Source organism: Maylandia zebra, linkage group LG15, assembly GCF_041146795.1.
Source record: "Maylandia zebra isolate NMK-2024a linkage group LG15, Mzebra_GT3a, whole genome shotgun sequence".
NCBI lineage: Eukaryota > Metazoa > Chordata > Actinopteri > Cichliformes > Cichlidae > Maylandia > Maylandia zebra.
Window position 1 is genome coordinate 40024795 of NC_135181.1, and position 25698 is coordinate 40050492.

At 40.6% G+C, this 25698-nt stretch overlaps 1 protein-coding gene and 1 long non-coding RNA gene across 44 annotated transcripts in view; one reads left to right on the forward strand and one right to left on the reverse strand.

Moving 5' to 3' along the window:
- The window catches only part of adgrl2a (adhesion G protein-coupled receptor L2a), an 89525-nt gene extending 78261 nt beyond the window's left edge, over positions 1-11264 (forward strand). For 6 of the 43 annotated variants that reach the window (XM_076874411.1, XM_076874415.1, XM_076874413.1 and 3 more), the window contains 9 exons: positions 993-1084; positions 2338-2382; positions 2671-2697; positions 3420-3588; positions 3787-3915; positions 4675-4771; positions 6338-6466; positions 7156-7173; positions 8934-11264. In XM_076874411.1, coding sequence (XP_076730526.1) covers positions 993-1084; positions 2338-2382; positions 2671-2697; positions 3420-3588; positions 3787-3915; positions 4675-4771; positions 6338-6466; positions 7156-7173; positions 8934-9775 — 1548 coding nt within the window. In that variant the 3' untranslated portion in view covers positions 9776-11264. Of the gene's footprint in view, positions 1-992; positions 1085-2337; positions 2383-2670; positions 2698-3419; positions 3589-3786; positions 3916-4674; positions 4772-6337; positions 6467-7155; positions 7208-8294; positions 8349-8933 lie in introns of those variants that run through there. The other 37 variants (XM_004561487.4, XM_012921930.3, XM_012921938.3 and 34 more) reach the window with 20 other exon arrangements.
- Positions 11265-19533: 8269 nt separating this feature from the next.
- On the reverse strand, positions 19534-25365 carry LOC143412817 (uncharacterized). The gene is made up of 3 exons (XR_013093349.1): positions 25149-25365; positions 22505-22663; positions 19534-19971 (listed from the first exon to the last, which is right to left on the reverse strand). It is a non-coding gene; the product is annotated as an uncharacterized LOC143412817 (long non-coding RNA).
- Between the last annotated feature and the right edge of the window lie 333 nt (positions 25366-25698).

The following is a 25698-nucleotide window of genomic DNA, read 5'->3' on the forward strand; positions in this document are numbered from 1 at the left end:
CTAACGCCAAAATGCACTGTTTGGTTTTCGTCCCTACAAATGTTTTACTTGCATGGAGCTTCTTTGTTACGCACATGGCACTGACGCCGCGTACACATAAATTTGTCTGCCGTGTTTCTGGTGTTTGATCCTCTTATTTGCTCTATTGGAGACTCACATCTCAATTTCCCTTTGTAAGATATTCCTTGACATCATTTATACATGCCTGGCTTTCAGCACAAATGCACTTGGGTTTGTCTGAGTGAGTACATGTACATGCTGCGTCAGGTGCTAGTTTGCTCCAGAATAAATGTTTTTGAGGTAAATTATTTGGAAGGTCTCCTTGCTGGAACATGCAGCCTTTGTGTCTCTAAATCACAGTATTGATTTTTTTTTTTAAAGGTAGCAAATAAATGTGCTCAGAAACACAGCGCATAGTATCCCTGTCTCAACCTGATATGTGCCACTGGTTCTCTAAAGATTTAATACATTAAAACAAGCAAGCAACAGCCTCCACACGTCTCCCCTTCCTTCTCTCTCTCTCTTTTCATCTGGCCACAAACAGGAATCGAACAAAATACACCACGTTCCCTCAAGCCTTCTGTAGCTGGTTATACCTTATAATATTTCACTATGTGCATAAAATGATATGCAGTTGTTTTGTACACCAAGAGGCTCTCATTTCTTCTGCTACTTTTCATTCCCTTCTGACATTCCCAGAATGGTGCTGTGTGGCTGCCCCCCTCTTTTCTTTTTTTCCCTTACAGTGATGGATTTTAATGCATTTCCATGCTCTTATTGATATAGAATGACACTAAATTTGGCGCCAGTCGGCCCCGTCTGAGACTAGCTGGAACGATAGATGTTTATTGGATTAGTCTGTGGACATGCAGAGTTGAAGGCTCTCCTCTTTTAATACTTATGGGCAAATTAACAGTTTTTTTTTCTGTGTGTGCTATATCTTCAGTCATACATCTTCATGTATTAACACTGCCATTACTCTGTTTTGACAGCTCAATCTCATCTTCCTGGTGATCACAATGTACAAAATGGTGAAGCACTCCACCACCCTGAAACCAGACTCTAGCCGACTGGAGAATATAAAGTAAGTGAAGCGTCATCATATGCAGAACGCCCACACACTCCTCCCACCTATGAGCAATCTAACACCGGTGCCACTTCCCCCGGAAAAACCACAAAGCCTCTTTTAGTGTTAAGTTGTTGTTTTTTCTCCACCTCTACATGAATTCTTTTTATTATTTATTTATTTTAGGCCCAATTTTAAAATGATTCATAGAGACTTTACTATTTTCACTGAAATTACTTTTTTTTTTGCATCACCATGTTGTGTATAATCTGTGATGATGACTACACATATTCTGTGACTCATATTTTTCATGCTTTGGTGTTTTACTGCAAACCTGCAGCCACAGAACTGCTCTGGCATGACACGCATCACTGTAAGGATGCTGCGTAACCGTTCAGCGTCGGCTCTGGCAGGGTGGGGCGCAGCCGAACAGCTACCATGTGTGCTTGAGACTGGAAAATGTCAAAGTTTTTTCATATTTATATAAATATATATAGAGAGAGAGATGCCAGCTTCTAATCCTAAAAAGAAAAAAAATCTGCCACCATCTCAACACCGCCACACTCCGCCTTTCCTCTTGTAGCCGCTGCTGAGTCACCGCAGCGTGTAGCTCAGCGTTTTCCAAAGCACTAATTACAACTGCTGTTGTTTTTGCACATTGTATGAAGAAAACTGATATAAATATATATTTATTGCTGTTTACTCCAGGGCCTTGTTGGTTACAGTCCTGCAGTCTCATGCCATTTTGCATTATTTACATTATATTAGTTTGTGTTTCAACCTCCACCACGCTGTGCGGGAGCGGCGCTTGCTGCTTTCTTTTTTCCCCCCGTCCAGTGTTTGTTATTCTTCATCTTTGCTTAATGAATGCGTGCAACAACACAGCTCTGTGGTAAAACCGCAATCAGAGAGAACAGTCACAAAAACGCCTCACTTAGTATTCTAGGTCCATTTGAGATGGACTCCTCCCTGTTTAAGGAAACCACAGCAGAAAGCATTCACTGAACTTCAGATTGTTGCGCATTTTGATGTCGGATGTTAGAAATGATTTCTTTCAAGCTTGTTTGTACTGAAATGCACGTTTGCCTAATCGCTGTTTCCTCTGTGATCATTTGTTTCCTGTTGTCGCTGTTTTTCGTGCCAAAGTTTGATGCTGAAGTCAGACAACGGTCGCTGCATGTTGCATGTGAAGCCAAAGTTAACGCACACCCTCTCCTTTCTTTTTCTTCTGTCATTCCTCTCTCCTGTCTCTGTTCTGCAATCCACACCAGTAATTATCGCGTTTGTGACGGCTACTATAATACAGATTTGCCTGGGTAAGCTTCTACTACGCACCTCAGATAATTTTACCCACACAACACCACCCACGAGTAAAGGAGCATAAATGCATATTCAGCTACAGACAGCGAATGTTCTACATGTAATTGAATCATCAACAGCAAAATATACAAGTCTCAGTTCTTGTTAGATCCTTTATTTCACTGCCTCCCGTGATTTCCCCTGAATCAAAGTTGACGATATCTTACTCAAATGCCGACTAACCCAAGCTGTTATGCGCTCTAATCTAATTGTGTTTCTCTCTTCCTGCCTGTCATGCTCTCTAGCTATGAAGATAATAAACGGTTTATCAAGTAAGAACATGCTGCCCAGAAGTCGTCTCCTCAGCTTCTAGTTTATTCTCTCTATCCCACGTTATTTTTTCGTGCCTTTTTGTTCCTCTTTCTATCATTTCCTTTCACAAACTGCAGCTTCTAAGCTTCTCATCCACTGTCTTTGTGACCGGTCACTGCCACCACGTCCATCATTTTTGATCCAGTTTTGGTGTCGTTGCTGTTGTGTGTTTGATCATCGAACCGTGACCACTGTTGGTGTGCGAAGGCTCCGCAGGACCTTCGCACACGAAGCAGGGAGTTTTCCTTGAACTCTTTCCACGTCTGCGTAGCTTCTCCGGTTCTGGTAGCGCACTCAGTAGATGAATATGATAGTGTTTGTTGCTTTTGTTGAGTTATTTTTAAACATGTCGTGCTGTCTTGTGATAGCGGTTGGTGTGTTTTAATAAATAGAGAGGTATAAAGAGAAAAGCGGGTCAAGCTTTTGCTTGTTTCTTGTCTTGTCTGAGGGCAGAATCTGCACGTGTGAGGATGGAGGGGTGGGGACAGCGGGGAAGGGTTGTGAGGACGTGTGTGTGTGTGTGTGTTTTCTTTTTCATTTTATTTCATTTTCCTCCCACCTGGTTTTTAGCCTTTTCTACATATTTCATAGTGGAACCGGGTGATTAATATTCCAATCACCGTTCTGTCACAGAACCTCCCTCATGCTGGATTCGTCCTGTGTCTCGTTTGTCGTCCCTCAGATCCTGGGTCATGGGTGCTTTTGCTCTGCTGTGTCTGCTCGGTCTCACCTGGTCTTTTGGGCTCTTCTTCATCAGCGAGGCCTCGATTGTTATGGCGTACCTCTTCACCATATTCAACACCTTCCAAGGAATGTTTATCTTCATTTTCCACTGCCTTCTCCAGAAAAAAGTAAGTAGTCACTCTGCACTGCGTACGGTTTTTCTCTGTCAAGGTGAAAAGCAGAAGGCTTTTGAGCAGTCAAGGCCAAACCTTCAGCTGAATTCACAGATGCTGATATAAAGAACAAACACTGCCTCATTCTGCTTCTTGTAAAGTCATATGTAAAGTCAACATTGTATTTAAACACTTGGCTGTTTGCCTGCGTAGGTCCGCAAAGAGTACAGCAAGTGCTTCCGCCACACGTACTGCTGCGGAGGGCTGCCGACTGAGAGCTCGCACGGTTCTGCGAAGACTTCCACCACACGGACCAGCGCACGCTACTCCTCTGGCACACAGGTACACCGGCACTTTTGCACAGTGAGAGTCTCGCCACGTGCCAGGATAAGATGAGAGCGCGACGTATCCTGGACTCGTCGTGCAGCTCTGTTACGTTGTTAATAACCCCACTGTTTAAACGACTCCTCAGGAAAATGTACTTTTACTGTGAGCACAGAGAAAAAGCACATTCTGCATCTTAACCTCAGAGGTAGATGAGAAGACACAAACATTATCCCACTTTTTTACAAGCAGCATCTGCTGTACTGCATGAGTACCTTTCTTCTGTTCTGGCCCCTTTAGCTCTTGCTTTTATCCTTTTTCACTAACGCCATGTGCATGGGGAAGAAATACATATTGCACTGTTTAAAGAGCATTGCAGGCACTTTTTACTACAGGGAGAGCCAAAATTACAAAGAAGAAAACAACAACTTTGTCCTCGCCTTATCCGGTTCTTATTAAAGGCTAATAGACCTTAGCAGACAATACCTCCAGATGTAATGTGCTTATAGAGAAGCATCCCCGTCTCAGTATAACCTCCAGCCTATTGTAAAGAGTCATAACTGGAGCTGAAGTTGTTCAGAAGTTGACTTACATAAAATTAGTTTTTGAAAAACTCATCCAGAGGGATTGAGCAGTTACTACTGCCCTTGCCTCACTGCAGATTAGTAGGTTTGTTTTATAGTGTGTAGCACGTAGAGGGAAATCGAATGAAAGTTGATCTGAAAGGTGAACGGGCTTGTTTAAAGTCCTAATGGCTGTCCCTTGTTGACCTGACAGAGTCGTATCAGGAGAATGTGGAATGACACCGTAAGAAAGCAATCTGAGTCCTCCTTTATCTCAGGTGACATCAACAGCACCTCCACCCTTAACCAAGGTCAGTTCATACCTCATTTCTCTGCACATGCACACCTATGCACACATTTCATCATCCAGCTAAAAATACCTCCTTCAAGTTCCAATGATCTCACCAACACCGTCTAGGGTCCTACTCTGGTAATCGTAATAAATGATTCAGCTTGAAAAGACAGAGCAGTACGGTTTTAAAAAAAGATTTAGGTCTTTAGTGTGGTCTCCCTGTTCTGCCAGCAAAGGATTACAACAATCCATCCTCAAATACTCTGTGAGCTGTCATTCTGGCCAGTCATGTCAGTCTTAAATTGGGGCAAGGCTGGAAGAACTTTTTTCTAATTTAAGTGCTGGCTGTCCAAAGTTTATACCAAAGCTCAGGGGAAACATAGACAAAACTTAAAAGGCGGGGAAGGGGTGGGGTGCAAAGTTTTATTTTCGGAAAATCTTAACATTGCTTTAAAAAGGCGGTTTGTAGCCTGGCATGTAAGGTGACCTCTCTTACTTTACAGTGGGAGGGAGAAAAAAAAACTGTCATTTATTATTTAGCTTGAGCACAAATATGATGATGAGAAGATGATGTTCAACTCTGGCTGACCTGGAGTGCTTAGTGTGCTGTTAGGCTTTCTGCTGCTCTCTGAAATGGCTTTCCAAGCATGCGAAGGGAAAGAGGGTTTACACCGAGGTAGCTTAACTCCACTCCCTCCTCTCCCCTCCTGTCTCTGCTTCTCTTTGCGGTCACTTTTTTTTAAAATTTTGCTGTCACTTGTCACAAACTACAACATTACACCTAGCGCTTTAAAACACATTTTGGCTTGCTGATACATCAGCATCAAAATAGAAGTCTTTTTGGGGGGGCGATCAGTATAATTTCCTGGAGATGTTAATGTAAAGGTTGGATATTGATCACTCTGGGGTGTAGCTGCCTCGTTACCCTGGAGAGACAGTGCACTGAAGGATGGCTCTATCTCCTAGAAGCACTTCCCTGTCATTAAAAACATCCCTGGAGACTTCTCAACCTGACAGATGGCATTTAACACAGGTGATAAATGGCAGCCGAAATACCTCAGATCCTTAAAACACACTGCAAGCTGAGAGGGGGGGGGGGGGGGGGATGGAAAGAAGATGAGCTTTTGGAAGAAAGTGGCAAAAAATTAAGACTTAATAATAACTTTGACTTGGACGTGTTCGCCTTGGTCTCTTGGGAGCACTTATGTTTGGACCTGGTCCAACAGCAAAACCTCTGCACAATAACAGGGTGCTGTTTTTGGGAGGAAAATAATACTAATAACCGAGCTTGACTTAAAAAATGCGAGAAGTGTGAAAAATTGCAGTAATGAGCACAGCTGTTTCAAATGTTAGTTGGTAAATAAATGGGTTATAAATGCTTTTCAACACACGTAATGAACTAAATAACTGAAGAAGGACAGCACAAAGTTGAATATTTTTGCTCCTCAAACTTTTCTCTGTACGATCACTACGTTTCAGATTTCGCGTAAAAAGAGAAGTGACGCCACACGCCTCTCTACACAAACTGCTGCTAATTTCCTTGATCTCTTTTTCTCAATGCTCCTCTTCTGTCCTGCTGCTCCAGGAATGACCGGGAACTATCTACTAACAAATCCTCTCCTGCGACCACAAGGCACTAACAACCCTTATAACACCTTACTGGCTGAGACAGTCGTATGTAACACTCCCACAGCTCCAGTGTTTAATTCACCAGGTGTGCTTACTTGATACTTTCACCTGCATTCTGCCTGTTCTTCTGTCTTTACCTGCTCTCTCCCTCTTTTGTATCTCACTTCAGTGTACGGCACGCTAAAAGAAAAGCAGGATGTTCGGCAGTATCACCTTTCCTTCTGAATCACTGTCTCCCAAATGCTTGACACACTACATAGTGAGAGAATGTGTGTGTGTGTCTGTGTGAAAATGCACACATTTTCATGCACGCCAGAGATTTTTGTGGTTCGCCTCAATAGAGTCTCATATGTGTTCTCGTATTTCTAATATCCATACTCTGCATGGGACGTGATGATTAAGATGGGAAAGAGATACTACACGTTCTGCCTTAAAATAATGCAAACTGTGCAGCCGCAGTATAATCTGCATGATTATTATGATGAATTCTCCTGAATTGAACAGGTCGTTTGTTAGTTTTGGTTTGCTTCTTTCCCCTTCAGAACACATTAAACTGCAAGAAAAAATCATGCAGCGTTGCATTAGTAGCTGCATACACATGCAGACTTTCACAGATTGCTTTACTGTACAGTTGGTGGTGACTTTTGAGCATACACCACACTGTAAAGACTGTGCTGTGATTATTTTTATATATATCTATATATGTATTCTATTTTGAAACTGAAATGGCCTCCTTTGTCATGTTTTGTGCTTTTCCCTTGTGCTTCCTTCTAGTGACCTACAGAGAGACAAGTATGGGAGTAAAACTTAACTTTGCCTATCAAATGTAAATTTTTTTCAGCATGCTTATTAAAAAAAACCCAACAAAACCCCGGCACAATCACTGGTTCACTTTAGGCCATTAACACACACTCAGTGAGCAAGCGGTTCACAAAATTATCTACCCAAATTTGAAAGACAATAAAATATCAAATATTCTTCCAGAGCTTCTAAATGCTTATTACTCTGCTATTGTCTCTTTTGCTTAATTTGAGATTTAACCAAAACAACATGTGTTGCTTTTTTTCTCCCCGTCAGAACAGCTTTTGTCAGGTTTCTTTTTTCTTTTCTTTCTACCTTTTTTTTTCATGTCTTTTCTTTTCTCTCCAGTTGCTTGTCCTTGTGTGGCATACAGCAGTTTCAGTGTCCAGTAGTGTCCCCGCACTGTTTTTCCCCAGAAACACCCGTCTGGACACTAAATTGCCGTCTAGCGGGCATAAACACGTGGATGTCATGGCTGCAGCTGTTCAGCTTTAGTTTTCCTTCTTCATACTTTTTTTTGAAATTTCCACAGAATCTCTGTAAAATCTTTCCCTTTAGTCACAATCGGTCCACCCCTCCTGGACAGAGACATAATGAATTGCCATGGACATTGAATTAATGTTATAATTAAAGTGGTAGCAGAGTTCCTTTATCTCCTTTCTCAGTCGTGGTATTACAAATACATTTTTCTGCTGCTTTCCATGACCTCCATGCTTTGAGAAATTCCTAACATGACTGAGTCTGACCTCAGCAGCAGCTGTTTTTTTTCTTGAGCTGTTCTGCTAGTGACCGGGGTCTCACTGGGAACTGTTACTGTGACGGATGCCAAGTGCCGAACTGCGGGCAGGCTTTGACCTTTGCCAGCTTTGGGTACACAAGCTGCCAACTAATGGACAGCAAGTGTACCGACACAAACTCAACTTAAAAAAAAAACGACAACAAAGCGGCTGCTGGCAGTTAGCTCGGAAAACTAAAAGCTAGCCGATGCTTAATTATTTCATTTGCTGAACCCTTGCTCTTGCTAAGTTGCAGTTAAGACCGTTACATTTTGTTGTTCTTTTGAGTGATTCTTCATGTTACAATAAATCATTTTACTTTCTTTTGTACATCAGCTGCTCTTAGACCAGATAGCCTGAGCAGACAGACATGATGTGAGTTGTCTAAAGTGAGTCCTTTCACCTGCTGTGTGTGGTGATGGTGGAGTGCTGCTTGTGGGCTCCCCTTGTAGTGGGAACAAAGATGGCTGTCCCATGACCACTTTCCCTTTTCTGTCTTATGTCATCGTTTGCCATCTCCTTCCTTTTCTTTAGTTCAGCACATCCAACCTATTAGTTGCTAGAAAACCTTTAAGTGTCGTAGCTTGCCCGTCTGTGGCTTCATACATGTGGACATCCACTTTTTGCCCGGTGTGTTGTGATGGTGATTACTGTCTGTTTCTTAATGTTGTTTGGGATCTTTTTCACATTTGTGGCAGAACTAAGCGCACAAACCCCTTCCTGTTTGTTCTTAAAGCAGCTTTTTAAAAGGGAAAGTGAAAATGTATATGTGAGAAAGTAAAATGATTTCTCGACGCAAGTGATGCATGCCTGCGTATGCTGAGGATTGTGCCTAACTAACAGGTTTACGGCATGGCTTTATTTGACCTCCATGTGAAACTGCATCCTAAACAGCATTAATGCTCTGTTTTATTCCCCCTGCTGTTATTGGTGTTTGACTAATGTAAAATCCCCTCTATTTGCCTTTCCTTCCAGGGCACTCACTGAACAATGCGGTGAGGGACACAAGTGCAATGGATACTCTACCGCTAAATGGTAACTTTAATAATAGCTACTCGCTCCGTAATGGGGACTTTGGCGACAGTGTGCAGGTAGTAGACTGCGGCCTGAGTCTGGACGATGCTGCCTTTGAGAAAATGATAATCTCAGAGCTAGTACACAACAACCTGCGTGCCTGTAATAAAAGCCACCAACAGCAACAGCAGCAGCACCACAGTTTACATCATCCACCCCACCACCAGCAGCCACCGCAGTACCACCATCACCACCACACGGAGCGGGCTCCGCCCAAGGTGACGGTGGTAGGTGGAAGCAGCAGCGAAGATGACGCTATTGTGGCCGACGCTTCGTCTCTGGTCCACGTGGGTGACACGGTGGGCCTCGAGCTGCACCAGGAGCTGGAGGCACCTCTCATCCCCCAGCGGACTCACTCGCTTCTGTATGCACCCCAGAAGAAGGTGAGGACCGATGGGGGAGTCGATACGTTTGTCAGCGAGCTGACACCCACCAATCCCGATGATAGTCTGCAGTCCCCAAACAGGGACTCCCTGTACACTAGTATGCCTAATCTGAAAGACTCTCCGTACCCCGAGAGCAGCCCTGATGTTGTGGAGGACCTGTCCCCCTCCAAAAGGAGCGAGAATGAGGACGTTTACTACAAGAGTATGCCTAACTTGGGGGGTGGCCAGCAGCTCCAAGCCTATTACCAGATAGGCCGAGGGAGCAGTGATGGTTACATTATTCCCATTACTAAAGAGGACAGCATCCCTGAAGGCGACGTACGAGAAGGACAGATGCAGTTAGTGACAAGCCTTTAAATGTATTTAAATCATCCCCAGACCGTTCCCAGCCTTCCTGCAGCCCTGAACTCTTGGAGGACATTATAAAAGGGAAGGGAGGCATTTTTCTTTGTTTTTTTTAATGGGGTTTTTTTGTTTGTTTGTTTGGGGTTTGTTTGCTTTTTTGACGAGAGCTTAAAAGCCCCGCCATTTATACTTAGCCATTTGCAAACCTACATCTCCATTGCCATCTTCTTTTCATGCCACCCTTCCTAACTTCCCTGCAGACCAATAGACTTGGAGCACAGCTATGGCAGTGCAGAGTTTTAATGAGACTGTACATAAAATGCAGAGTTAAATTTCAATTTTAAGAGACAAGCCAACTATGTATTTAAATGTGCTGCTGCTGTTGATTAATTGAGAAAATTTTAAGGTACGAAAATTTAAAAAAAAATGTAAAAAAAAAAGGAAAAAAAAAAAAAGGAAAAAAAGAGAGAGCGAGAAAGAATCAATACTGGCTACATCCAATCAGCAACCTCCCAGTCAAAAGGCTGTACATACACTCCCCAACAACCTAGCTGAAGCCTGTTTTTTTTCTTTTTTGTTATTTTTTTTAAAATATTGTATACAGAACAGTACCCCTGGACCAGGACATGGACATGTTTGCAAAATGTTCCTGATCAAACTGTTAGAAAAGGAATATAAGGTCCTGATCGGTCTCCATCACCATCAAGTTTGGATTGTATAACCACTAGCAATCAAGCCCCTGGCCTTATATTTTCTCAACTGTAACTTGAACTGTTGTCAAGGAAAAATGGCTAAAATATATATTTTGTTGTATTGCTAGTATAAAATAAAAAAATTCAATGGGAAACCATAAATATGAAGAAACCTTATAATTGCAAAATCTAACGTTTGAGAGACTATTGTGTAGAAGTTGCACATATGTTATACAGTGTGTTTATGGTTCCAACACTTCATTCATGGTAGTGCGTTTGAACGTTAAGGCTTATAAAAAGAGAGATCGAGTCAACTAATTACAAAGATGCATTATCACCTTTTCCATTTGTGAACAGTGTTTTTTTCTTCCATCGATATCGCCCATGTTTAAATATGTTTATTTGACTTTGCCATTTACTTTGGTAGAATGGGAATGCAAAAACCCCAGTTAAGGTGACTTATGCATTGCACAGTTTTTTGTGTAATTCTGGCAGATATAGATCTTTTTAAGTAACGGCAGAGTGGTGGGCAAGCGCAAATGAAACGAGCGACTTTGAACAATAAAGTTCCTATCATAAATGTAGTTCTTCCGCTTGGGTTTGGATATTTTATTTATTAAAATCTTTCCAAAAAAAAAAAAGAATAAATAAATGGGAAATGTGTGAATATTTTCCAGCACTGGTATACATGCTGTACTGTAGCTCATGTTTTTTATGTAAACATGTTACCAAGGGGCTCTTCACTTAAGACTGATGTAAAGTTCAACACTTGTTTAACAAATAAAATAAATGTGAGATTTTTTGTCAAATGCCAGTTGCTTTTTAATGGTTTGTGGTTTTGGTACTATTTGAGAAAAAAGCTTTTATTATTTTGCTATGGACAAAATACACTTTTGACTCAGGTTACAAGTTAAGTCCCGAGCACCTTGACAGGTAAATTAGTGAATTTATTTTCTAGAGCGTTTATTTGCTTTCTTTTCCTGCTATTTCTTTGCTAACTGCAGAGTTTAGAGAGCGCGTATGTGTTATAGAGAAGCCAAATCTTTCCATGTGATTCAAAGATGAGAAACTCAGGTAGGAAAACTGCATTGTAAATGTTCCTCTGTGTGGTTGTGACACTAATAAAGGCTAAAAACAAACAAACACAAAAAACCCGACACTGGTTCAAAGCATTGTCCACTAAGTATATTTTTAAATGAGCACTAGACTGAGCGCCATTAAAGGGTCTGGCAGTACAGAAGTCTTGTAGTAAGATTTTGGCTTAAAATGCCGTGTGGGAGTGGAAATGTGTCCACAGACCTAACAAGGGGTCAATGTAACACTTGGCTCCGGCTGTAGAAATATATTATACATAATGTGTCCAGCTATGACACATATTTGCTCTAATTAATGTCTGCTTCTGCTGGAGCCCACAGTCAGTTCTTGGGTGGTTTATGCCTCAGGTAGTGCTAATTTCTGAAGCATTTTAATATAACACCAGTTGAGGCAGAGTGACAGCTCTCAGCAGGGTTGCTGGAAATTGCACTGTTTACCATTTGGCATTGAAGGAAATGACTCAGAACTTAGCAAAAATGCACTTTATGTCAGTGCACATAAGGCTGTGTGGGCTGTGTGTTGTTTTGACTTTTTCAACAATTACGTGACATTTTGTGCAATTATCTGAGGCTTCAAATTGTCATAGAAGAATTATGTTCCTTTTTTTGTGATCTCTTGTACAGACCCCTTGAATGTCAGTTTGGAATCAAGTGTTGTGGTGATTGTTGACTGTTGAAATGGCAGGCATAATGACATGCATAATAATGAGAAAAAAAGCATATTGATTTCCTGCATTGTAAAACATGCAGCACCATTTTATCTGTTTAACATCCCTTAACGTTTGATAGCGTACACGTAATTTGAAAGCATAAAATTAGTCTTAAGAATGACAAATATAAATATTATAATGAATTGATAGTATTTTTTGACAGCGGAATGACAAAATATGTCCTGTAAAAGTCAAAAGTAATGCTAAACTGACAATGCATATTAAAAAGAAGTGGCTAACCCACACTTACAGAGGGAAAAAATGCGTTTTTGAGTGCAGAACAATGTGTTAAACCTCAAAACTACCACCACAGTTAACACTGAAAGCAATGCTCCATTGTCAGATCTGCAGGTTTGTCTTTGCTCATTGTTTTTGTCAGGATAAATCTCACTCAGAAGCACCATTCACCCGATTTATCTGTTTACCTGAAACAAAAAAAAACTCTCCAGTGCAAGATTATGTACAAATTGTAAAATAAAGTTCATTTTAACAGCAGAAGCTCACGTTTCAGTGGTGTCAGTAGTCAGGTCTTCATAAAATACAGGCAAACAAATATTTGCCAACCCTTTCCTCACCCCTCTCTCTAACTGCGGTTTGTTTATCCCGACACGGTGACCTTCGACGTGGATAAACTTGGTGTGTAAGCAGGTTTATTTTCATTATTGAGGACAGGGAAATATGATCTCACACTGACTGTTTGTCTCTGTTAGAGAATGTGGACTATACAGCCTCTAGCTTTGCGTGTGGCCTTCTCACCATTCAAGATCTTCTCTAATTCCCTGCCTTTTGCTGAGGGAGAGACTCGCCCTTTGTCAAACATTGATTCAGAAGTAGGCCAGGAGCCGAGGGGCTGAGAGCTTGGTTCCTCCCACGGAGGAACAAGCCAGCCTCTGGAAACAGAAGTAGAGAATACTGTCAGCAGAATCAGAGTGAAACTATTTAAGACGAATGGGTTATTGACTGAAAGAAGCATGTGAGTCACATCTGACCAAACATAGCTGTGACTGTCTGATTGTCAAGTCTGAGATCATTTTCAGGATCTAAGGATTTCTGTAGGATATGATGAAATGGCATGAAAGACATTTTGCTGTCGATGAAAAGATTTAATGTGCGTTTCCAGAGTGCACCGAACGTCTCCAGCATCATTTTCCGTCTCCAGGAAACGTGAAACAATGAATCTTTTGCAGAAAGCAGATTTAAAAGAGACATTTAAAAAGCTATTTGTTTAACTAATCCTCTGTTTAAGATCGACTGAGATGTTATAATCATTTTTAAAATAAATTCACACCAATTCTTTTACTTTAATCAAGTGCTTAAATGCATTTTATGAGCCATCCATCCATTTTCTTCAGTAAATTCAGGGTAGTTGTCGGGTTGAAGCTCGTCACTGCTGTCACGGGGCAAGCTGTGGGCTGGCTCGCAGAGTACGAGTATTTCCAATCTGTGCTCTGTGGTGTGTATGTGGGTGTGTTTTATTGCAGATCTCTGTTTTTCTTTTAATTAATTTTTTTAGTATATAGAGAGCCTGTTTATGTCCCATGTTTTTATCAGAGGCACAGGTCACCAGTCTATCACAGGGCTGAGACAGAGAGGCAGACAACCATTCACAATCATACCTACGAACCAATTTAGAATCACAAATTCACCTAACATGCATGTCTTTGCACCAGGAGGAAGCCAGAGTACCGGGAAAGAATCCCAGCAGGCTTGGGCAGAACATGTAATTTCCACACATCAAAGGCAGCCGGAGGATTCAAACTCAGGACCTTGTTGCTGTGACACTGTTAACCACTGCACCACCGGTGATCAAGCCAGTCAATTTGGTATTTCTTTCAAAAACAGAGCACAGTGTGACTGTTCTTGCAAGTAGTATGCATTCATGTATTTGTTGAAAGTTTGTTTAAGAAGTTCATTTTCAAACCCTCTGGTTATTTCTCTGAGGTTATCAATAGCTGCTGCAATAGCTTCTGCAGCAGTCACTCCTGTGAACGGAAAACACTGCCAATTATAGATGCCATCAGCGTGAATGAAGGCGATTGTGTACAAGCAAAGGAAAACCTCTGAAACCACAAACAGTAACTGGCAGCACAAAAGTAACTTCCCATACTCTTGAAGTCAAAGGGGACCCTTTAACTGCTTACTCTTTTCTTCCCCCAGCCTCCTTTGTCCTGTCCCCAACTTCAAATGTGCAGATTTGCGGCCCATGGGCGACTCAGATCCGGTCCCGTTGAGGTGAAAAATCCAATTAACCTGCAGCTCCAGCTGCCTTCGTTATAATCCCCTCCCATAATTATGAAATTACTAGATGCAGGATTTCAAATGAAAAAAGGATGAGAGCGACTGGCTCAGGAAAAAAAAGATGAAATAAGCCATTCCCTGCCAGTATACAGAGTTCCCATTTACCTCAAGGAGGAACAGCTATTTCCTATGGCTGAATTTGAAGGTGAAGCCCACAAAGTCCTTGTAATCAGAATAAGACAAATCCTAAGCACAAACATGAGGACAGTAAGGATCGCGAACTAGTCGTTGAGATTAATGGATAGACTGGCCAGACAATTATGCATTTAGACATCAATGTCTAGCTTATTGAAATATATCAAAACCGTGCCAGTGTGAGCGCTTTGGAGTCTCCAGTGGTGTAAATGTGTACTTCTGAAGGGCTTTAAGTCTTAAAACATCCCTCAGCTTCCTTCTGACTTGCCTGGCGTCTCCTGACGAAACAACTAAACAACAGACTGCAGTGAGGTGCGATACATGGCGATTAACTTATTTGTATGAAGTTTCTTGATTGCATTTAAACTGTGAAAAAAAATTAAAGCGGTTTCATAAATGTTCTTGCGATCTCATTAAATGGTAAATGGCCTGTATTTGTATAGCGCTTTTCTAGTCCCTAAGGACCCCAAAGCGCTTTACACTACATTCAGTCATCCACCCATTCACACACTGGTGATGGCAGCTACATTGTAGCCACAGCCACCCTGGGGCGCACTGACAGAGGCGAGGCTGCCGGACACTGGCGCCACCGGGCCCTCTGACCACCACCAGTAGGCAACGGGTGAAGCGTCTCACCCAAGGACACAACGACCGAGACTGTCCAAGCCGGGGCTCGAACCGGCAACCTTCCGATTACAAGGCGAACTCCCAACTCTTGAGCCACGTTCATTAAAAGTCATTGTAGATGCTGTTCCAGCCTTTCACAAACAGAGAGCAAAATAAACCATTCATCCCCAGACTTTTGAATTTGTCAAAGATCTGCTGTCTTTCCTCACTCTTAGTGCAGGTCCTTCCATCTCAATACGCCTGCCTCCAGGTCTGCGAACATTAAAAACTGTGAGCCTCGCAAAGCAACCGTGTTGGATTAGTGCGCCCTTAACATTGACATAAACAATCGAAAGGAGTTCAAATAAAATTGTCATATTATAAACATGCAATGATGGAACCAGTGTACTGTTAACCAGAAATAAGAGAAAACACACAAGTAATTAAAGTGAAGCAGAAAAACTGAAGGCAATTAGCTGATAACACACCTACGAAGAAAAAGGAAATAAAATATAATATTTGTACTGGCAGGTGTAGCAGTACCAGTACTGTATCATTTCATCTGGACTGTTTCTGACTAATATATGCAGTGCATCACACACTGCACATGTCCAGTTCCCACAGAGTTTAATAAATTGTATAATACAATTTTCTTATGTAATTACATGAGTTATCACATAGTTTTTAGTAATCAGGAATGATGCATTCTTTAAATCTTGTGTTCAGGTCCTTCACAACAGAGAGACTCCGTCCTATCAGTAAATCTAATATTCGTCTGATAAACTCATTGGCACTTGCCGGAGGGAAGCCTCAAGCAATAACTACAGGATCTCCTGCTGTGTACAAGCTTCTGCAGGCCAATACAGATAACTCCCACTCACAAGACACCTACTGTATGCCGTGTCTCATGTAAAATAATCCATTATAGTGCTGTATTCACACAGCAGTAACATCTTTATTCATCATTTGACAAGAGGAGAAGGAATATGTAACCAGTTAATGTCCACTCGCCTAGCCTGCTTGTTTCTAAAGGACATTTAAGAAGGAAATATGATACGGCTGGAAAGCTACTGCAATCTTTGCATTGCTTTCATTCTAACCAGGATATTCACAGAGACAAAACAAAGCACATTTTCCCGTAACTTAAATCAGAGTGAGTAAGACAACTCGGATATCTAAAGCAAAAAAATGATAACACTTAAAAACACTGCCGCCATAAAGTACTCGTGTTTGCACAGAGAAATATTCAATGCCATCATAATCAAAGGTCTGAGCAGATAATAATAATAATAATAGCAATAATATCTACATTCCTAACTGCATGGTAATGTAATGCAGTACTGATGAAAACATTACATACGTGTTAATATAAAATTGTAACTGTTGGAATCTTTTTGTAAAATATGCATTACATTTTTGAGGCTCATTACTATATTTATAATTGGTAAACAGAAGTGGGGGGGTAACCTTGGTGTGCATTCCAGCTGAATATTGATTTTGAGTTTCCTTGCTGGTGGCAAATGTGCAAGGAGGCTATGAAGAGAAGATATAAAATATATTATGAATGTCTCTGTTGGATTGTAGTTTCTCATTAAGATTCAGAGGGGCCTTTGCAATGGAACCTTGTCATGCTAATCCTGGGCAAGTGGTCCACAGGGTCCCAGGAACTGTGCGCGAGCATAACCTCGAAGAACATTTTTTTTTGTTCGTCTGTGATCTTTGTCATATTACTCGGATTGCCTTTGTGTTGTCATTGTCCTATTTGTGTAGTAGTTTGTCTTAGTCAAATATCTGGTTATAAGAGCAAAACGCACAGCTTGCTCCACTTCTCTTTGCTGTGAAAGAGAACAGAAAGAGAAAGGATTTTCCATACAAGCAAAGCAGCCTGTATTTTTCAGAGTATGCCCAACAAGTGTTGAAAAAGCAAAGAAATTTAGTTGTTTATGAAATGATTTGGGTTCAGGTCACTTGTTTTATTAATGAATAATCAGTTAGTTCATGTGTTCAAATGCAGAATAGTCTGACTTAAAGCAATAAAACAAGAACAAATAAAGCCATCAGAGAAAATGAATATACAGTATGCTCTATAATTTAATGTCGACTGAACTGTAGGTCAGTTTCAATATAGCATGAGTGAAGTGTTGTGAGATCTAATCTGATTTCATTTTATTAAAATGAGAATGCAGTTCTAGGAATCCATCGCACTTCTCTGATTCATATCAACATCTTTTGTTTTCTCGTTTTACTCTTGGCCAATAACGGCACACGGAGCTACTTTGTTGCCTGACTATGTGCAAATACACCTTAAAGTAAAGGGCCACAGTTTAGAATGGCACTGGTGAAATGTTTCAATTGTCATCATTGTACAAGAATATAAATAAAGGGTGTCCGAGTCGTTTCTGTACTTTAAACCAAGCCCAACACATTACTTTTGCTAGTGGCTGGATGGTGCTATTATATGCAGTGCCATTGTTGCATCCTTAGAGGAAAGCCCTGAAATCTACCCACAGTACATTTCTTAGCTGATGAAATTACTGGCATGACCTTTAAAGCCTCTCTTTAAACTTCTTATGTCTGAAACGACAATAAAATGTCTTGTCAATCATGTAAATTACATCTCAGATTCAATGGATCACATTGCAGATAGGAACAGAGAAAAGCATTATGTTGACTGAAAAAGGGAGGACAAGCAATTAATGATACCTGAGCTGGGGTTTCAGATCCCCAACAATCATAAATGATCAGATGGTCTAATGTCAGGCACGCTTCCGCCTTCCAAGTCATTTCTCCGTTAATTCAGAAGGATAAATTACTTTGCGCTTATTTGTGATAATCATAGTATTGACACTCAGCTCTATGAATGGTGCCTATTACATGTTCTAGCAAAAGCCCTGGAAATAGACTTTTATTATGAATGTATTTCAATAAGTGTAATGGAATACGCTCGTGCCTCCACCTGATTGATTAGTTTTACCCTTTGTGTACAGCCTGGCTGCAAAGGTCCTCACTTTCATATCATTTTAATAAGCGACTCAGGCCTGATGTTGTAATTAAATGCATAAGCCTACACTGTAATGCAATCATTATGGCAAATGTTCATTTTGCTGTCTGGCTTTTGGGGAAATGCAATATTTCCTCGCTGCACATGTACTCTTCAACTAAGTTAAAGCAGAGCCTGGGGGATTCCAACAGATGCTCGATGGTTGTGTTGTCTTGAGTACATCAGGGCTTTTCAGCTTGAAGGTGATATCAAGTATGAACCACATTACGACTCACTTCGACGTTATGGCTCACAGCTGTGACTGGGTAGCTCGGTGAAGTCAGTTCTTCGGCTGATAAAGGAAGAACAGCTGGATGGCTGAATTTTTTGTGCTTTAAATGCAGTCAGGCTGGTGCAACTTGAAAGAAACGTTAAAAAAATCAAATATTTATGTATGTCAGCAGTGCAATATTGAGATTAAGATCAGGAAGAAGAAATCATGTGGAAAAGTGTAAAGGCATGTTCATACTACATAGCTCTGACACCGGTTATCTAAAACAGTGGTGTGGGCATGGCATACAGGAAATTTAGGTAATCGAATGCATAAAAGCTTACTGGTATAGGTATATACTCTTAACACATCTGCACTTTGGGCGCAACCTTTGATGTCCCTTTTCAGGAATTGCGGGAAATGTCTCTGTTTGTTTTGTGTCCAACAGTAAAATGAGTCTCTGCCCTTGTACGTTAGCTTGGCCACTGGAGATCGGATACTGTGTGGCTGTGAAGTCATGTGGACTAGTGGACATAGCAGCCATGCAAACAACCATGTTTTGACTTTGATACCCAGTGTTCTCAATGGCTCAACTGGAATAGGGGGAAGAAGGTGAGATGAATCTATTTATACCTTCTTGTTTCATTGATGGCTAATGTCGCCACTGAAACCACCTACAACAGGACACAATTTGCTTCCACACAAAACCTGCAGTTTAAAAAATAGACACCATCATGTAGATGTAGTCTAACAAACAGATTTTCTTTTTGGTTCAGTAGGCAGACAAGATTAAGCACTTAAATTCCAGAGCCCCCCCCCCCCCCCCCCCCAGGCTAAAATAACAGATACCATCACTGCCCACACAAGCTAACTGCAACCCCTGCATTCAGTGATTTTAAATGGGGTCATTTAGTAGCACAAATGCCAATCCTATTTTCACATTGAGTTTCAAGTTGCTGATGCCATATTGAGATTTGTTTTTGGATGCAAAAAATAAAAAAAAGACTAAGCCACTTACATTTGTATTCACAGGGCGGCTCCAGTATCTGCAGGGCCTGTCTTTATGTGGCCAGTGTGCCAGCAGTATTGGAGGAGAACCAGATGCAGAGACTCACAAGTGAAACTGAGGCCACAGCCACAGTATCAACATGTGTCATCTGGATAGACGTGTCAATTTAAGTGTGCCGCATGCAATGCGCTGTGCCTTGAGCGGCGCTCCATGCATTAATTTCCTGTTGTCTGAGTTCAAAGTGTTTGTCACCCTGTGTCAGTCACATTGCCGGCTCCTCTCTCGCTGCTCGGGGACCCCTCTGCAGTTGCAGGAAATGTTGTTTTCCCTCAGCAGTACACTGGGTCACTTGGTCGATAGCGGCAGAGGTCCGCTGGGGTCAGGTCAGCTGACAGGAGTACCCACTGTCACCACTGCATGATAAAATGCTCCGAGGATTAGTGGCTAGTCTCCGAACAGAGGAGGGAGGAAACATACAGACAGATGAGTAAGGGAAGAGGTAAAGGGTGATGTTACAGAGGAGAGTGGGTGGAAGTAGAAAGCAGTGAAGCCAAACAAAAATTAAACTCTGCAGAAATTCTGTGCTGTGAGCGATACGTAACGACCGTGTGAGAGCCTACGTCTGCTGGACAAACTAGACGGCTGGACAAAAACAAAGGTCCACTTGATTAAAACAGTGCTGCAGATTAACCAGGCCCTCTGTACATATTTGCTCAGAAGCATTAATCAACACTGGATAGACTACTCTGAATAATAAGCAAGGTGATTATACAGCCCTGAAATGCTGCTCGCGTGCATGATTTGGGCATGAGCTGGTTTACAAGCCACTTGATGGTTGAAAGTGATATAACAACACCAATTGTGAAACACAATAGTAAATCAGTGAGCAATCAGCGTGTGTTTTATTTATTTTAAAATTCCCACCTCCACCAGAAACATATCTGATTAATGGCTTAATTTAACATCTGCGAGGAATCAGAGATGCTTAAAGAAAAAGAAAAAGCTACAGAAATAAAGTATCGCCGTTTTATTTACTGCATGATGAATATAATCAAATCTTAAACAAATACGTCGAAATGCTGACTAAAATGTTAATCTTGTATTTATTTACTTACAATTAAATCACTTCACAAAATGTGATATCCGTGATATTAATACACCGTTTTAGCAGCAACGCTGTGCTCTGTGAGCTATGATTAGGCTTTCGTGATGGTTAAAATGTGCTTTGTTTTCCTCCAAGTACTCATTATGTGAACAATTTACTAACAGAAATGAACTCTTTCTATTGTTATTATGCTTTTTTTCATGAAAACTTCTTTGTCTTGGTCGCCGCCGGAAAGAGATCCACAACTGACAGCCAACATTATGAATTTGTGCATATTTACCCAAAAGCTGCCACCACGACTCATGTTATCTTTAATTCACAGCAGTTCAGCAACATCACAAACCAACCAAAAAATATTATTGACTCATAATATATTGATATAATTGGCATTGATTTGCAATCTGACACTTTTTAGTGCCAGTTTCCATTTGACAAAGAACCCAATAACAAAAAGGCATCATTATAGCACATCCTCTAATTAACCTCATGAATATATATTGGTTTGTTAGTTTTTCCACCATCTTAGATTTTCACCTTTGCATCTAATCATCACCCTCAGCCACAGCAGCTCAACGTTATTAAGCCACAGCACAGTGAAAGAAAATGCTGACTTATCCTTTCGCACTAACACCACATTTTATTCCGATGCATTTTTCCCCCCATATCTCTTACAGCTAAAGTTGACCGACTGATGGGCAGGAGACAGCGTCACTTTTCAACTTCCCTCAAACTGACTGACAATGATCGTTTTAAATCCTCCTCACAGGATTGCAGTGCTCAAAGTAATGGTGATAAGTACTAATTGGGATCATATACATCATGGTTAATTCCCCAGCCTTTACAATATAGCTTACATGGCATCACGAGTCTGCTCACAGTCAATCTGGAGAATCCATTACATCAATGAGAAAAAGTTGTCAGCAGTCAATTAATATTGGAACAGCCATGCAGTGGGCAAGCCACTTGCCTGTCTTAAAAATGCCTGCAAGTGAAAGTATTAGGAAGGATTAAGAAATTAATCTTGTAACAGTGCAAGCAGGTGACAGGAAGCTGAAACAACTCAGTGCAAGAAATTTAAAACTGGTCATAGTGGATTAAAAGAAAATTTACATTTGCAGGTCTAGTTTGATGTTTTTCAGTGTAATTCTCATATAACCTTTTCTCCAAGTTATTTATCCTGTGATGGAAACTGTTTCTATTTCATTTCTCATTTCCTTTTATGCTTTCCAATACCTCCAGCAGGTGTGCAGTTGGGAATATTTGGCATTTTAAATGCATTCCGGTCACCAGGATGAGTCGAACGCTCAGGCTGGTGAAGACCAATGCTAAGGATGACTAATATCCTGTTTTAAACCAAGGTTTGAATTTTTCAACCGGGAATGCGTTTTTGTGTTTTCTGTCCTAAATTCAGAAGGGCTAATGGCTTATAGATCAAAAGAGAAAGACCATTTTTCTGCTACATTTGCTACAAGTTTAAAGGCTTTCATGGCTGAAAACTTCAATTTAATAAAGTGGGATCGATTGAATCTCAGTGATTTAGATGTCACTCATAGGGAGTTCCCTGTTTTGTTTGTCTAGTGCACGAGGACGCACTCATGCAAACAAGTGAGGCATTTCACATTATTCCACTGAGCTATAGGCTATAGGTGGGGGAAATGCACTCTGACAAAGTCAGTCATGGGCACGGGTGCCGTGCCAATATATATATATATACACATATATATATATATACACATATATATATTTATATGCCTAACAATCATTGGCAGTGTGCAAAATATATCCAGAGCAATACACACTGGCTTATAGTGTGTAGAAAAAAAACATTACCCTGAACTCACCTATTTCTTCGGATATCAGTGGGGCTGGTTCACTGTCATGAGTGTGAGTTTGGGGAGATGCGTGGGACAGCTGAGCCAGAGGTTTGCCGTGGCACCAGGTCGTCAGATTAGTGATTAAACATATGTGCGGAGGATCTGCCTGCACCAATTACACGTTGGCTAAAGGAACACAAACACATTATTTTCTGTTAGAAATGAAGTAAGCTAACTAATACTAGGAAAGTCAAGCAGTTTCTTTCATATGGACTTTGTTATGAGTTTAATTTCCACCTATCTTAATTTCTTTTTTGAAACTGGACATAAGTTTTCAATGGAGAGACTCTTCCGTCTGGTGCACCTGGACCAAACCAAATCATGAAATAAGGAGGGGGGGGCGGCTGGGTCAGAGGGTGACTGGATTTTATTTTTTATTGCCAAAAATAAAGCAACCTGATTATTGTGACGGTTAATTATTGTAATAATTTTAATACTAAAAAAAGACTAGTTGACTAGTCTACTGTTTACTAGTTAGACATCACTTTTCTCCCCCTTACGGCGCCCCTGACCGTGAGGTCCATGCAAGCGTAAAAACTGTAAGTATGCCAGATAGGTATGCTAGTAGTGATGGGATTTCCGGGTCTTTTTAGTGAGCCGAGCTGTAGTGATGGGATTTCCGGCTCTTTTTAGAGATCCGGCTCTTTCGGTTCGGCTCACTAAAAAGAGCCGGCTCTTTCGGCTCCCAACCGGCTCTTCAGGTTGTTTTGTTGCTTTAATTAATTTATTATTAACAATAATATAAAATTATGCACAAAAGGAATTACTAACGTAAAAACAAGTGGTTTTATTTATATATGTTTATATATAAATATATGCGGTGGCCCCTAGAGACAAAACACGTACAAACTCCAAAACACATTTCTAGCATGAACTGAACTTCCAAAGCAGAGCTACTAGATCACTTAAATTACACAATTGAAAGCATGTGTGTATTGTTTGTGTATTTATACACAGGCACTCATATACAGTGTTGGTCAAGTTACTTGAAAAAAGTAATCAGTAACTAATTACTGATTACTTCCCCAAAAAAGTAATCCCGTTACTTTACTGATTACTTATTTTCAAAAGTAATTAATTACTTAGTTACTTAGTTACTTTTTAAAAACACGATTTACAACCTGAAGAGATGATAAAGCGATAGATCTTTCAGCCCAATTCTACTTTTTCTACATAATCCATCATACAAAATGTAATCAAATGGAAAAGTCCCTTTTTTTAACTTGTTTTAACAGTTTTAATCTTTTAACTTTATGCATCAAGCAAAAATTTAATTATATGCAACATTCTCTGACTTGAATAAATTAGTTTAACATTTAAACCTATTTTCTGCACATTCCAGCACATAAAATAAAATATTTTTTGTGTTTACACTCACTCTTTCAAATAGATGCAAGTAAAACACAGCAGAAAATAAATAAAGTCAAAGACTCAGCGGTGCTGTTGCTCTATTTTCACCTGTAAAGCAGGACTGCGGTAGGCGGAGGTTTACCCTGGTGCAGGTGTGCCACGGTCAGTTAAAGAATCCGCGACTTTCTCTGTGAGTTTCCCATTACGTCATGGCGCACTCGGTGCTTTCTTGGAAGTTTAGGGGGTTTTTTCGCTGTAAAAAGAAGTTTTCTTCCCACGCACAATGGACGCTAATGTTTTTGTCACTTTTTATGGAATCAAACTCAAAGTAAGGTCAGTACTCCCACGCTTTAAATGCTGCACGCTCATACTCTCTCCCACAATCGATATGTGATCCATTGTTGATCTGCACACAGCTGTTGTCACTAACGGCGCACTCGCTGTCGTGAGACATTCTCGCAAAAAAAATCACGGTTTTAGTAACGCAGTAACGCAGCATTCCTACGGGAAAGTAATGGTAATCTAATTACCGTTTTTGCAATAGTAATCCCTTACTTTACTCGTTACTTGAAAAAAAGTAATCAGATTACAGTAACGCGTTACTTGTAACGCGTTACTGCCCATCTTTGCTCATATATATATTCAAATAATTTAAAAAAAAGTTCATTTACCTGTTATTACCACACACCAAATCCGGTCGTTGGTACTTGCTGGCTTGTGTAGCCACAAGATAACAAAGGCTCAACACTGCGCCCAGCATCCTGGAGCACTTCTGTTGTCTTTTGTACGTGTTTTGAGTTTTTATGTGCTTCTGATTTTTTACGTGCTTCGGAGTTTGTACGTGTTTTTACGTGTTTTGGAGTTTTTACGTGTTTTGGAGTTTGTACGTGTTTTTACGTGTTTTGGAGTTTGTACATGCTTCAGAGCTCGTACGTGATTTGAAGTTTGTATGTGCTTTGTCTCTAGGGGCCACCGTAAATATACTTTTATTTATTCACTCCACATAAAATGTAATAAATAAATCATATAATACAAAAATCAACTATTCGCATTTCAAGTTTTAACTATTTAAATTTTCAGCTTTTTCCTTTCACAAATTTAAAGTGAAAAGAACACCTGCAAACCACAACACAATTAAATATAAATTATAATATGAAAACTAAAAGAACATGCATATTCTCTGTCATATGGACCTGCATGAATAAACTTTCTCAATCCTTTATCATCTGCAACCGAAAATAGTTGTGGATGATTACTATACCTTTCTAATGTTGTTGTCCCTGCCTCTCTTTCTCTCTCTCTGGCTCTGTTCCTGTGCTACTGAGTGTAACTACCGCCCCTCCCCCCTCTGCCCAGCGTAAAGCACAAGGCTCGCGTGCAGAGTGAAGCGGAAAAAAAAGTGCGAGAGAGAGGCTGAGAGAAAGAAAAAAAAAAAAAAAAAAAACACGTGACGGCTCGCGATAAGGAGCCGGCTCGCGTCGTTCACGTCAAAGAACCGGCTCCAAGAGCCATTTCGTTCGCGAACGACCCATCACTACCGAGCTGAAAGAGCCGAATCTTTCGGCTCCGAACCAGATCTTCAGGTTGTTTGGTTGCTTTAATTAATTTATTATTAACAATAATATAAAATTATGCACAAAAGGAATTACTAATGTAAAAAAAAGTTGTTTTACTTATATATGTTTATATATAAATGTATACGGTGGCCCCTAGAGACAAGACACGTACAAATTCCAAAACACATTTCTAACGTTAACTGAACTTCCAAAACAGAGCTACCTAGATCACTTAAATTACACAATTGAAAGCAT